At 40.2% G+C, this 15,960-nt stretch overlaps 1 protein-coding gene across 3 annotated transcripts in view; it reads left to right on the top strand.

Moving 5' to 3' along the window:
• LOC117829046 (cadherin-18) overlaps window positions 1-14,542 on the top strand; it is a 319,558-nt gene extending 305,016 nt beyond the window's left edge. For all 3 annotated transcript variants that reach the window (XM_034706566.1, XM_034706568.1, XM_034706569.1), the window contains one exon: window positions 13,720-14,542. In XM_034706566.1, the coding sequence (XP_034562457.1) occupies window positions 13,720-14,225 (506 nt within the window). In that variant the 3' untranslated portion in view covers window positions 14,226-14,542. The remainder of the gene's footprint in view (window positions 1-13,719) is intronic.
• Window positions 14,543-15,960: the final 1,418 nt, after the last annotated feature.

Raw genomic sequence — 15,960 nt, 5'->3', positions numbered from 1 at the left:
TTCCATAATTTGATTTAAATTTAAACAAAGATATATCAAATTTTGGTCTGTGTATCAGTTTTATTGTTTTGAGTTGTGCTCTCCCCTTTAAACTTACTGAGGGTTATGGGCGAAGTGATATTGTTTCCCACAGTGCAGTGAACGCATCACTGTTATTCAGTGTTCAGTTGTACTTCAGTCGCGTTGGACATTAAACATGTTTGAAATGCACAGCTGTAGTTGCCTCTGTGCTCTTCCTGTACCCACATCCTCAAAGTAGATTTAATGAAGTGTATTAAGTACTACTCAGTGTCAGACTAACGACTCTGCTTTGAGCTGGGATGCTTTGAGTTTTCTTCCTTGTCGCGTGTCTCAGCAGTGTTTACATTCCACTCAGATCGCCCTGCAACATGATTGGCTGTTTAATGCTGTCTTCTACGTCTATCTAATGTTGGCTGGCAACTAGCGTTTAAGGCTTGTTAGCGCCCCCTCCAGTTTTAGTGGCTGGGGGGTGTAATTATATGTTTTTTCATATTGAATTTTATTGAATATTTGTTTTATTTATTTTGAGAAAAAATATATCATGATAATTATCATTATCGAATTATCGCCCAGCCCTAACGTCACCCATTTGTTCCTGAGCGCTGTTTTGAAGCCAATCGGCCGCGGCCATATTGGAAATGAGGAACTCAACCAGGCAGAGTGTGACGTAAAGCCAACAGCTATGTGTTTCCGTCCAGGAGTCAAGTCAGTCATGTCCTTATTTGGGCAAAAACTTGCAATCTTAATATCTTCTGAACCGTCATGTCAGAAAATAATTCACCCCCGTACAGTGTGTGCCGATAGAGAAACTAGCTACGTGGAGCCAAGCCGTTTTTTGAACTAGGCTGTAAACATGTTTATTAATGCTGCAAAGATCGTCTTCTTTGAATTGGTGTCTATGTGGTTTCCAGTGTTTCTGCAGCCAGCATTAAGCAGATTCTCGATGAATTGCAGTTCAATCATGAGAGACACAGTTTGAAGATTACATGTTATTTATTACAACTTAATGAATAATGAAACTTGACAGAAATCTTTGGCGTAAGGACTCTATGGGGATAATTTTGTGAGCATAGGATGTGTGAATTTGGCAGCAGAAGAAATCCCCCTAGAGTCCAGTAACTGGTAGTGGTAGTTGATGAATCCTAGAAATTGAAGACTTTGTGGAGATGGGGAGGTGGAGGGGTGTGCGACATCAATGCAAGAAGGAACTAGCTGGAGAGAGAGACACGTTTAAACAGACAGCAGAAAGTTGATAAGGTCGTGCCACTGAGCTATTTGAAGACAGCCGCCGCTGATTAACCAATGACAGCTCTGGAGTATGCAGCTGGAAGCGGGTGAGCTATTGAACGAGGGAGAGGAGAGTTAAACAACTGCTGTGATTGCTTTCATAGTCTTCCTGTCTTAACTTTCACTAGAGCTACATTTTATAACACTTCAGCATGGGCTTCATGGTTTGAGACTGGAAGTTACCGCTTGGATGCAATTGTAAAAACAGCGGTACACAACTTTAGCTACCCAGCAGATGCCTGCTAGTTGTAGCTAATGTTAGCCGGGGGCACACAGCAAGAATGAAGTCGGCTGTTTTTAGCCCAGAATGCAATGAATTAAGTGATATCACTGGTTAATTAATCAAACATTTGTGGACAAAAACACACAGAACAGTGACTACAGAACTTGTATGTACTTCTTGACAACACATAAGCAGCATATTAAAATGTATTGACTTTTCATGATGTGGACTAGTCAATCAAATAGTAAAAAATAAGGTAAAAGCTCATCATAACTTCCGATGCTGGAACATCTCTCTATATGTAAATCTCATTTGTCATTTAGTTTACATATGGAGAGTGCCTCTGTCATGCCGCAGCTGCTGAGAGCAACGAGGGTTTATGTATGGAAAGGCAGCTCGAATCAGGAAACCAGATTACGCCCAAATCACATTTGTTTATGATTTGAATTTCAATTCAAATGTGCTCCCTCACTATGCGACTGAATCTTCCATCCCCAAACACCCCCTGCCTGGCACATGTTTGACATGGCATGTTGGGAATAGAAGAGCAAAGGACAAGCATGGAGAAATGTGGTGACAGCCAACACAGATAGCACTCGTGTTGATTTCATGTGTGACGGATATGTTCTGCACCATGAATACCAAACTCGAACAGCAATACAGTGAAAAATAAACCCGGCTACGTTCTTGTTATCTGCTCATTCCTGCACCCAGAAAACATATCCTCATTCGACGAGTGTGTGTGCCTTGTTACTATAGCAGCAAGTGACAGCAAACGGTTATATATAATGTGGACATAACGCTGTGCAGGTCGGATTAAAAGAATAAATCAGAATATAATGCTAAAGGTGGAAAAGTTCAATTATGCTGATTAAATTTGCCAAAGCGAACATCCCCTAAAAGCTAAATTCAGAGTCTGGGAGATGTCATAGAACAATTTCTCCCTTTGCAAACCAAACTGCAGGATGACATGATTAGACAAAACTGCCTAATAACACAGCCTCACCTTCCCCTCCTCTCTCCAGTGATTGTCTGTGGACATTAGTGCGTGAAGGTCATGCATATTCATACTTGCTGCCTCCCTCCTTGATGCCAAACCCTCTGGCTGAGGAGAACAAAAGGCCATCACCACTGTTTGGAGCAGACGCTTGAGTGAGAGACACACACGCTGAATCCCTAATTGTCAGTACAAGGCTTGTTAGGACAGAGGGAGAGAGAAACAGAAACGGAAACAGGGGGCAAGAGAGGAACTGATCACACCTTTTTTCCATGATGGACCAGCGTTGCATTTTGGGTTCACACTTTTCAGTTACAAGCCAAGTGTCTCACACATAGCTCACCTCAGGGACAGAGATTTGGGAACCTGCTACACATGAGGTTTGAGATTTTGATAGTGGGTCAAAGTCACAATAAAGGAGAAAGAGTCATTTTACCCAACAGTTTTCATATTATATCTTTGTGGCAATGAAAAATGCTCAAAGTGGCTGTCCTGGATATAAAGTCATAACTGCAACATCCCCTATTTATAGTCACAGATCTTTTGTTGCCTATCATGAAACCGTCTCTCCATACTCTGTTTGTTTCTCTGAATGGTGAAGCTTTGCATTAAACATCAATACTTACTCGCCCTGTTCACACATCATATTGCCTTACAAGCTTTATCTGAATCGCTCTTAATCAATGCCCTTGCTTTTATTATTTGCTTGTTTTGAAAAGAACAGTCAACATATTTATCCTGCTGTTGTTTCAATTTGATCTAAATATGAGAGTTACTCTAGACAGGGTGCTTTCCAGGCAAAGGAAAGTAATGGTATAGACTGCAGATGTTCTAAAGGGACTCATGTCCTTGCCATTTGAAGAGAAATTAAAATTCAGGCTAACAGACTCATCTGAAGGGAAGAAAATGCTCGAAAAAGAGTCCAAAAATTCTGCACAATTGATTGAAAACTGCAAAAAACTGGAACACAGATCAAATTGGACACACAACTTAAACTCCATGTTCAAAATTAACATACAGCCAAACCATGAGATTGTATCTGTCATCTGTGCTTATTTAAATCCAGGTATTAGAGCAGTTTAGCATTATAGCATAATGTCTCGACCGTGAACTGGAGCTAGCTGCGGCCAGTGGTGCAACTCAACTCAACTCAGACTTTGTTTATAGAGCATGTTTAAAACAACCAGAGTGGACCAAAGTGCTGTACAGATCAAAAGCTGCACAAATGACCAGAAATAACCCAAACAATGTCAAAGATACAATACTAAGATACATAAACACAGTGCAGATATATAATAAAATAAGATATAATAAAATGAATTAAAATTGTATTAAGATTTTGCCAGATGTCCAATCAACCTTGATTAATATCCAGGGAGAAGAGGTGTGTCTTTAGAGATGATTTAAAACCCTCAATTGATCCCTCAGAGCGGACATACCAGGGCAGGTTGTTCCAGAGCCGAGGGGCAGCCGCCACAAAGGCTCGGTCACCTTTGGTTTTATGCCTCATGAACAGACGAGGGAGATGAGGCCGATGATTTTTCACCACAGGCACCATCTAAAACATTAATCAACTTGTAATGCTGAAGCTGACTAGCCAGGGTGACACAATTGTATCATTAAGTCAAATAAAGGGACACAACACTAGTATAGACAAACACCATTGTTTTGAAATACCTAGCTATGTTAGAAGACAAGTTAGCTCTTGCTACTGATTGTAGTGTTAGCTGTGATTATTTAATCTAGCAGAATCTTTAAATACAATGAATACAGTTAACTCAACTCAACTCATTTTTATATATACAGCATCTTTCATAAATTCAAGCTTTGGGGCGCCTAGTGGTCTAAGCGCGCCCCATATACAGAGGCCATACCCCTCGTTGCAGAGGTCCCAGGTTCGATTCCAGCCTCGACCATTCACTGCATGTCCTCCCCCACTCTCTACTCCCCACATTTCCTGTCTCTCTCCAACTGTCTTGTCCATTAAAGGCGAAAATGCCAAAAATATATATATATTTATATATATATATATAATGAAAAATAAATAAATTCAAGCATGAAGCCCAAAGTGCTTCACAAAAGAATCGAGAGACAGAAAACAACAGCAATAGGAGAGGGGGGTTAAAAAACCCTAAAAAAAAATGTAATGATGATGACCAAATCAATAAAATAAGATCAGATAAATACCAGAAATATTAAATAGTATAAAAAATAAAATAAAATAATAAGATAGAATAAGATAAATAAAAATGATGCTAAAACAATGGTCATAATGGTAATAATGCAGCCTAGGGCTAAAATGAATGCCCCAAGTTAAAAACCAGAATAAAGAAGTAAGTCTTAATAGTGAAGATCTTATTAAGGATGTGCTCACGCTGTACTTATTCATATACACTGTGGAGATAACCAAACTTCCCTTCAGTATGATCTAGCAGATCCAAATGCCTCATTTACTGTGTAACTTTTAAATAGAATTGGCTCACTCTGTATTCTCGGGCATCCTTGCATGTCATTTGTTTATACCAGATTGTATAATAAGTCTGCCAGATTAATGTCCGTGTTTTATCTCTGCGCCCTCTTATAAGCCATCCTAATTAAGCCTACAGTAAGAGACCAATAAGGGATACAGACTTACTCTGAGCTGATTAGCTTAATAATGCCCTTTGGACATGACTTAAATAACATAAAATATTCATAAGCAGATCATTGTTTTGATTGTACTAATTAAGTTTCAAATGAAAAGGTAATGTATCACAGCGCTAATTGGTTTAATAAAGGCGTGTTATTTAAGATAAAACCATATCCGAGGTGAGGTGACTGTATCAACAGTGTGCTTATTGTGAGTGTGTTAACATGCTTTATATGACTGAAATCTGCACAGCCTTCAGTTGTGTTTTTTTTAATATAAATGCATGTAACAACATGATGCAGCCTGATTACAGACACCCCCTGCTTCTATGCATTTTAATTATGTCTCACAACACAAGTTATGTAACAGCGTCATCTCTACAAATGTACAGCATAAAAACAAACCCAGAGGGAAAAGATCCAATTCCATCTAAGTTCAATTTCGTTAAAACACTGTGAGCAAGTCAGAAATCTTGGTGTAATTTTAGATTCCGACCTTCACTTTGATTACCACATTACCAATATAACAAGAACCTCATTTTACCATTTAAAAAACATCTCCAAACACCGATCATTCCTATCTCAAACTGATGCAGAGAAATGAGTCCACTCATTCATATCAACCCGGTTAGATTAGTGCAACTCACTGTACACAGGTCTATCCAAACACTCTATAAGATGACTCCAACTCATCCAGAACACAGCAGCTAGAATCCTGACACATACAAGGAAATATGATCATATCACCCCGGTTCTCAAAACACTTCACTGGCTCCCCCGTTCAATACAGAATCCATTTCAAAATCCTACTATTAGAACATAAAGCACTCAATGGTTCAGCTCCCCAGTACATCTCTGACTTGCTCACAGTGTATAACCCGACCAGGATCCTTTGGTCAGCAGTCTTTTAAATGTACCCAGAGTCAAATCAAAGTCTGGTGAAGAGGCCTTTAGTTACTTTGGTCCTTCTCTTTGGAACAAACTGCCTGCTGACCTCAGGTTCATAACAACTGTCTCCACTTTTACAATAAGACTGAAAACATATTTATTTTCTGAAGCGTATGAATTATTATTAGTTTATTTGATAGGAGCCATGCAAAACAAAAACTGTCAAGCCAGAGTTAGCCATAAGCTCATTTTCATCTGTGGTCCCTGGGCAGGAAGATGTAAACAAGTGTACAATAAAAACATACTAGCATTTAAAACAATACATAGGCTACTCAACACAGTCCATCACTAATAACAACACATTTAAAATGACATTTCATTGTCTCTAATTTGATGCATTCAGATAATCACGTAATTGTTTTTCCTTGAATGATATGAACACTGTTGTGACTGGATGCATGTGCAGCAACACTTGCTGTTTGTCTGATTGCTGTGTCTGATGTATGTTGGATGCATCTATTGTTTTTCAGTTTTCGTTTAATCTATTTGGAAAAATGTCTTTATGTTTTTAATTCTCCATGTAAAGCACATTGAACCTACGTGTAATGAAATGTGCTTTAAGGCTGATTTATACTTCTGCGTTGAATCGACGGCGTACCCTACGCCGGGGGTCCGCGTAGCTCCCGTACCTACGGCGAGGCCTACGCACGTAGCTGACGTGCACCTCCTCCAAAATGTAACTACGCGTAGAGCCGACACGGACCGCAAGGTCTGTGATTGGTCCGCTCGGCAGCTTTGTCTTTCCCGCATTCATATCACTTCCGGGATCCCGGACATCGGCCGCACATCGGCCGTGTATTTCATCTCCTCCTCTCTATTTTTCATGTAATCATGTCTGTATGATAAACAGCAACATGTATCAGCTGTAGATTAACATAACACTCTCTGAAACTCTGTGGAAAAGTAAACAGAGATCGTAGCGGGACCGGAAGCAGGCGGCCGGCTATCAGAGAGACCGCACTGCCCTCAGGCGTTTCGGCGGAGAATGGCTGCGCGACACGGACACATCGACGCACAAGTATGTGGGGCTCATGTCCGCGTCAGCCCCTGCTGCGTAGGGGAGACGCAGAAGTATAAATCAGCCTTTATAAATACAATTGCTATTGCTAAAAAAGGAGCATGGGCTTCCTTTCAAAACATAGAAAAACTGCTCCACTCATTATTTCTTTTTGTTTTAAATCAATCTGAATTATTGATTATGCCTCAAACAGCCTCTTGCTGCTGCCCACAGGAGGTCCATTTTCATAATGTTAAAGTAATGGAAACTGTAATAGCATAACTTTGGTAAATTTAACATTAATTTCAGGGCTTATATACCATAATTAATGAGGTTCATTCTTATTTGAGGGCTACTGCAACAACTTAAACGTCTGGAAGGTAAATTACCATTTTCTCTATCACAAACCTCAAACATGAAGCTGTTAAGGAAAACTAATTCCTTCACTAGACAGTTTGGGGTGATGAATGCACAGCATGGTACGATAAATATTGATCAAAGATGATAGTCCTGTATTTCATGATCATGGTACGTCTTATATTGATTACAAAGAGATTTAAAATGTTGTCTGTAATGTTCTTAAAGTAAATAATTCTTTCAGGTAAGACTCCACGCATAGTATCCCATGTTACCTGGAGCATCAGATTAAACACTTTATAATGCAGCCCTCCATAACTCTACTCAAGCCTCCCATAACCTGGGCGAAGCCAGCATAAATGAGACATCTGCAATGCCTCCTCCTGCAGTAAACAGATAGCTGTAGTGTGGACTAATGCTCCCTGATGTCATAAGTAGTGCACTGAGCAACAGTTAGAGCTCAAGCAGCCTTGGCTAGGCTTATGAAATGACCTGAATGCACCATTGAGGGAGCATTATAATGTAGAGAGTGCATTACAATGTGGTGTGTAGGGAGGATAGGAATGTACCACAAATACAAGTAGATCATGAACTCTGGTAAGCAAAGTCTGGTGTATGAAATGCTGCTGAATAATGAAGGTGCATTAACTGAGTGCCTGGGTTTTTCATTATGTCTGTTTACCTCTAAACTACTTTGAAGTCTTGAAAGATTGTAGAAGTGGGAAGAGGACAAAAATGTGGTCGCTTGAAAATATGCATGGGAGAAGAAAACGAAAAAATGAAATTCTTAGAGATGCTTACTGTGGTTGACCCGGCTCACCTGCACACTCTCACATCCTCGCGTTGTGTAATTGGTTGCTTTAAACAAGTTTGGCGATAAGCTGTGTCCCACACAAATTACATTTTTCACCCTGTGTAACCTCACTTGGGGTGCCACTGCACCAGGTGGAGTGAAGTGCGTTTCATAGATTAATCATATGCAGGTTGGAGGGACATTTTATTAAAAAATACAGACAGGAGATGGATAAAACATTACTGTTGTCATACGGCACATTAAAGCTAATTGAAAGTCTGTAATGGAAAAGTTTCAAAAACATCTGTGTGTAAATTATTGGTTATAATGACATATAGTACTTTCAGATGTCTTGCAAAAAAGATTAATTTAAAGTTGCGTCCAGTTTTGGTCTTTTTTAAATTTAATTTAAAGGTGACATATCATGCAAAATGGACTTTTTAATGGTTCTCTACCTGAAATATGTGTCCCTGGCATGTCAACAAACCCCCCGATAATGAAAAAAATCCATTCTGCCCCTGTTTTGATTTCTACACCTTTCTGTAAATGTGTCTAAAACGAGCCGTTTCAGACTTCCGTGGACTTGTTACGTAACACCAATATCCAGTCCGTGACGCAAGTCAGAGCTCGGAGCTTGTTCAGCCCATAAACTATATAAAATAATACTGAATCCCTCCTCCATTTTTCATTACCTGCACACATGTGTGGTAACAAGGAGCTTAGGAGGGAGGCATGCTAGTTGTAGGCTGTCTTAATAAACACAAAGGTCGGTTTGACTCCCCACGTCTGCAGATTTGAAGATCTAGTTGATGATTTTTATTTATCATGGATAAGTGCTAGCGCTAGTTAGCATAGCCACATAGCTACATGTTCGTAGCTGTGTACCAAGACACACGTCGACATACTGACAAATAAAACAACAAGAAACACTAAATTTGTGACCAATCCTTCAGAAAGGTCCTGCTGCAGGCGCCTCTCCGTCAGGATCAGATTCTGGATTAGATTCAGAGGGTTGAAGTAACGTGATCTCTGTGCAGCCGTGTATATTCAGCTAACATGTAAACATTAGATCAACGTGCTGCACAGCCGAGGGCACATCCAGGAGGGGGCGTGGTCAGAGAGAAAACAGAGTGTTCTGAGGAGGACTGAAGAAGAGGGCTTTTCAGGCAGACCAAAATCTGATTTCAAAGTGTTTTTTGAGCAATACACTTTAAAGACATGTTTTGGGGACCTCTGAGACCAATATATATTGATGAAAAAAGCACGATATGTCACCTTTAATTTAAATTTTCCTTTATTTTACCAGGAATATTCCCATTGAGATACAAAGTCTCTTTTACAAGGGAGTCCTGGCCAAGACAGCAACATACAAAGTTTCACATTGAGAACAAGACAAAACATATAGCAACAAGTAACTATTACATTAATTTATAAATTAGCAGTGTTAAAGCTGGGGTTGGTAGTCAGATTTAGATACACTTTTTGTTATACTGGTTAAAATGGAGCGACGCCTGTGAGCTAGTTCAGGCAGACAACTCAAGCTGCACTGCTATACACGTCACATGTCCCACTCTTATAACCATCATCCAATCCTGCCCTCTGCCTCTCAAATTGGCGGTCTATTTAAACTGGGAGAATCTCCCATCCCTCCCTCTGCCTGTTAACGCCTCTGCTGCCTTCATGCCTATTGCTGAATTTTCATTCATTCCCACCGCCACCCCAGCATCCACCTGCAGGCTCCGGGGTTGTTCAGTATGTTTTGCTCGTCACTCCTCAATGTCTGCATGTAAACTTATCTGCAGGGAGTGATGAGGCCGGAGCCTGGGCGCCAAGCATGAATATGCTACATTCAAATTCATGCTAGTTTTCCGTGGCTACCAACCCTAGCTTTAAGCTCTAAAACATGTGCACAAGCTGATCAGATGTTCCTTTATCCTAGTTTTAAAATCCTCCACTCAAATTAAACAATTCACTTTTAGGTGACCTTGAAGCTCAGACCAAGAAGAGGGAGCAAAGACATTAAAAGCACTTTTACCAAAGACAGAGCGAGTCAGAGGAATGACAAAAATAATTTGTCCATGGGACCGAAGATTACAGCCACTGACAACTTTAGAAGTCAATAAAGAGCATGAATAAGACGGCAGCTCCTGTAGTATGGCCTCATAAAGAAAGACATACCAATGCTCCATTCTTCTGTTGTGTAAGGATGACAAGCCTACCTTTTCATACAAGATACAGTGATGTACACACACAATGCAGCATTGTACACCGAGTCCAACATTTTCAGAGAGGTTGAGGAAGCATGCATATAAAGAACATCACCAGAGTCAATTACAGATACAAAGGTTTCTAGACTGAGCTTTTTGCAAGCAGCATAAAAAAAAACAGCGTCTGTTTATGTAAAAGAAACCCAACTTCACCTTCAGTTTTTTAGTTAAACTCTCAATATGACGATTAAAAGAAAGATTTTCATCTAAGAGAAAACCCAAGTAGCATTGGATTTCCTCATTTGTGGAAGTGAAAATCTGAGTCATCTTTCACCGTCCTCTTGGACTTTGAGAAATATATCACTTTAGTCTTGTCTGCATTTAAAACCAGCCTCAGCTTACAAATATTCCTTTGTACTGTGTTTAATGCAGCTTGTCTTCACTTTGCTGACCTCCTGTTGGTCTAACTCCCCATCTTGATGCAGAGATGTACACGTTTTTCCCATAGGGCATCACTTACTGTATGTGTGGTCACAGGTACAACAGAGTGCACTTGTGACTACCCCAACAACACCTAAGGGACATGTTAAGTGCAGTGTGAGACCAAACATGGAAATCCCAACCTTGAAATGACCGTAAATCAATGCTTTTTGACCCAATATTGAGTCACCTATGAGGTCAAACGACCATAGGTTTGACGGCCAATCAGGAGCCACAATACTGCATGGCACTATGATACATAAAAAACAGAAATCACTGAAAGACTTCAAGTTAATACTGTACTGTGGCAAAATCTGAGCCAGGATCAACCTTTGGCTGACAACACTGTGTTTTTCCAAGCATCCATCTGAATGAGTGACCATTAATTCTACATCTAATGTCCATATCTACTCTTTTAATTTTTGCATTTGAATCCCTCCATGGTTGTTCTTTATTCTATTTTATTTCATTTTATTTTATTTTACTCTATTATATTATATTTTATTTTAATTTATTCTATTCTATTCTATTCTATTCTATTCTATTTTATTCTATTTTATTTTAATGTATTTTTTTTCTATTCTATTCTATTCTATTCAGATCATCTACAGTAAATAAAATCCCTTCCTCATGACAGTTTGTCTTGCTCAGTACCATCCCCGCCTGAACTGGATTATTCCCACCTGCCCAAGTGAACTGAGGGATTAAAAAAGCTCTCATGTTTGAATAAACAACTCGAGTTTACTGTCCACACAATTGACACCCAAGTCCACTGTACGGCTTAAATCTTCCCCTTCAAATTACCTTATAGGCCATACTCAGTTACCACAAAAATGTATTGCATGAGTAAACATAATAGATTAGCCAATCTCCTGCATCATTGCATCTTGGAAGTTATGAAAGCTGAAACCTCTTCCTTCTCATAATCCACAACCACCACCACAATCCCATCTCTCTGCTGAGTGCTGAGTGAATCCTGTGAAGCTGATCTGACACAGTAGTGTTGTTGCTGTTTCAGTGAATACATTCTATAACGGATACAAAAACTTCTGATGTAAAAAAAAAGGGGGTTTCATCACTTTAATTTCCCTTCTTGTTCCTCTTAATCTTTGTTTTTCTTCCTGCTAACACCCATAGCGACTGAACAAAGATGCTGTCTGCAGAAACACAGCTCTCCCCCTCTCTCTCTCTCTCTCGCTCATCTCTGCTAATGTAGCATAATGAGCCCTAAGGATACAGCACAGCTGTAAAATGTACTTCCTTGGCTGATGCCATTTTATTAAATAGATGTTAGTGTTAACATCCTGCAGAGAGGTCATCATTAACCCATAGACATCGAACTCTCATTAGTTGTGGGAACATGTTCCAGGCAGTAGCATACCATCAAATATAACTTGGCTTCGTGACTTCATTAACAGTTATTTCACACTATAAGATACTTATCCACTCAGAGAGAGAACATTCTTTAATGTTGCACGTATGCCTCATTTTTTAAAGTACTGGCCTTATCTTAAATGAATCCCATGAGACTCACTCTATTCGCTTAGACATGTTCACCTTCTTTTTTTATGTGATTTATTGATGTAAGGTTGAATTTATTCCATGGATTATCAGGCTTCCCACGCATCCTGGAAAAACTGGAAAACCTTGAAAACAGTTGACCGTTTTTTTTGTACTGGAAAACACCTGGAAAATGGGAGAAAAAGTAAAATGTCCTGGAAAATCACAGATTGTCCTGGAAAATTATTCCAACATGACTGTGTGCGACCTGACAAGGTTAAAAAAACACATCCCCATTCAACATTTGTGGCCATTTTTGTCATTCAAATGTATTTAGGTCATTTCATGCTGATTATTATTATTATTTATTTATGTCACCATAGCAGCTTCCAGAGTCCTTTGCTGGCTCTTTTGTTTTTTACTTAGCTAATTTTATATTTTTTGAGAAAAGAGAAAGCTGAGATGAGAGTTGCCCATCATTGTTACTTGGTTGCACTAATAAAGTGCTGTACATCTGTGGTTGCATTATTCTATAATCAATTTGCCATCATTTTTAAGCATGTAAGAGATGATTTCAGCGATAGCCATAGACTGCATGTCTTTCAATGTAGACTTCCACTGAGAGGAACATATTTAGGAACTAAATTTAGACTGTCATAGCAGCTTGATCATCACTGAAAATGTCCTGGAAATGTCCTGGAAAATGATCTCTGGAAAAGAGTGGGAACCCTGATTATGTTAATGCCTACGTCGTCTTCATCTCAACAGCTTGCATTAAAAGTCTCATCACAGACAATGCTAATGTCGTTGTATTATTGATTTACAACTCCTCACCGCTTGGCCGGTTTCAGTGTCCTGATGGAAAATGGGATAAATATGCACATAAAATTGGCTTGTGTTCATTTGGTTGGCTGTTTACGAACCACAGCATGTTTGTCTGTCATGAGCAATGAATTAACTAACGACAGGGATTGATATTAGCATAAAAAAACATGGCTGAGAGTTGTAACTAAATTCAGCTGCTGTATTATATGATGTTATTCTGCTAAGGGCTTTTGTCAGTTTAATTGTTGAGAAAAGCAATTTTCTTTCTGTCTGACTTTATTTGACAACTATCAAATATGTCAGTTTGAAGTCATTTTCAAGGATTTAACTTATTTTATTGTCACATTAGGTTTAATTTCCCCCCCTCTTTTTCGAGGGGGTATTATCCTTGGCAATCCTCATTATTATTTTTATTGTGAGCACTGATGCAATACATTTTCTCCTCCTGTCTTGCAGCCATCGTTGTTCTCTTCATCACACTGAGACGGAGCAAAAAAGAGCCCCTAATCATCTCTGAGGAGGACATCCGAGAGAACGTGGTCACCTACGACGACGAGGGCGGAGGCGAGGAGGACACCGAGGCCTTCGATATCATTGCCCTTCGAAACCCAGCTGCAGCAGAGGAGCTCAAATTCCGGCGGGACGTACGCCCGGAGGCGAGGCACCACTGCATCCCGCCCCGCAACCGCAGGAGCCCCAGTGTGGAGCTGGACGAGGTGGATGTGCACGAGTTCATTAAGCAGAGACTGGTGGAGGCTGACATGGACAACAGCGTGCCACCCTATGACTCCCTCCAGACCTACGCCTACGAGGGCCAGGGCTCGCCCACAGGCACCGTCAGCCCTTTAGACTCTCCTGGTACACAATCAGAGCAGGATTATAACTACTTGGACGACTGGGGCCCTGAGTTCCAGAAACTCGCAGAACTCTACGCAGAGGCAGAATCAGATGTGACGACCTAGTCTGTGATTTCACCCCTGTTCAAACCAAATCTGTTTGAAACCCGTTTTTCAAAATTTCCAGTGAACAATATCAAGAAACAGAGACGCTTTCAAACTGTTCCGGTGGTTTTCAACATTGACTGTTGAGCTAAAAAGACTTTTTTTTTTTCTTTTTTCTTTTTCATTTTGTCGCTTTGGATCATGGGTCGTTCATCTGAAAGTATTAAATCAGATTTTAAGACTGAAGAGAACAATATGAGGAAAAGGGGAAATGATATTTTCCTCAGTGTATATTTTTTATTGCTCAATAAAGTCCTGAAATCCATATGAGTGGATATGTGAAAGAATCGTGTTTGTCTTCTTCCTCCAAGAATGGATATATGGGACTGCATGCGGCTAAGATTATCATGGTGGGAGGCATTTCCAAAGGTGTTCATGATTCACCACACAGAGGATGATGCTGAGCCAGACATATGCACAAAAATGACACCCCCAGTCAAATGAGCTTACATTATGTTTCCTGTCATGTTTGCCATGCTGCAATTACATTTGAGAAAGTAAGCTATGTGTGGGAATATATGTCTTTGATGTTAACCAAAGAAGGCAAGGCAGTACTCTATCACTCAGAATGGACTGATAATAGCAGCAAGAATTTTGCATCATTTCCTCTCCCTATCTGACCCGTCTGAAGCTCAGTCACAAACCATGTTGCACTAATGATAATCAACACAATCGCACCCATTAAGTCCTGCAGTTTCTCACATTGTGCTCTTGTTTTGCGTCTAATTGTAGTGATCTCCGCTCTCTGCTGAAGGAGCTGCACTGTCCTGATGGAGGGGATGCTTTTAAGCAGTGTATTGTAAAATAGATTCATGGCAGATGTGATACAAATTGAGTATAGCATTAGTTCAGGCAGGCCACAGAGTCGAGCTCAGCCCACAGTACATCAGCTAATCTTAATGCCGACCCATATCAGCTGACAGCTCAGCCAATTACCTTCTTTATATCCAGCTGGCAAATGTCAAAATGTGCGCTCTGTTTAAACTGCTTCAGCCTGCCTTCATTCACTTCCCTGCTTTCTCTGCAAACCACTTTGCAGCCTGCCTCCACCCCAGCTCCTCCTGTCTGATTGTAACAGTGTCATGTGTGTTGTCACTGGTGTCTGCTGTGTTCTGTACCCTAGGGGCCTTTGCTGCTGCTTCTGCTCTCCTTACTTTGGCTTTTCATGTATGCACATGAAAGATGGGGGGGTGTGCTCTCAACTCCTCAAGCTTTGACTTTCCATATATGCATGTGGAAGGGTAGGGAGCTCTCAGAACAGAGTGATACCACCAAATCTAACTTGTTACATGCAAATCATTTTTCTCTTTGGTGGAATTGCTCCTCACTGAAATGCATTTGTGAATTAGATGTGTTTTGCAATGAGGTTCCCTTGCATAGAAAAGGGACAATGTCTCATTTAAATACAAAGAAACTGGACAGGGCTGCTGCCTTACAGTCTTGGGCGCTGACTTAGCCTAATGGTTAAGTTGCGAGTACATGTAGCAGGCGGCCCAGGTTCAAATCCTGCTTGCGGCCTCCTTCCCACATGCTATTCCCCTACTCTCTCCCAGTTTCCTACACTATCTACCGTCCTCTCTTCTATAAAATAAATGTGTAAAAAATATAGAAAAATATTAACAAACGGCAAAAGCACAAGGAGAGACTTATTCTTTTGCAGTGCATTCTTTTGTGTAGCATTGAAACGTTTGCTTGG

This window comes from Notolabrus celidotus, chromosome 17 (genome assembly GCF_009762535.1).
Source record: "Notolabrus celidotus isolate fNotCel1 chromosome 17, fNotCel1.pri, whole genome shotgun sequence".
NCBI lineage: Eukaryota > Metazoa > Chordata > Actinopteri > Labriformes > Labridae > Notolabrus > Notolabrus celidotus.
This window is presented reverse-complemented; position numbering and strand designations above follow the sequence as displayed.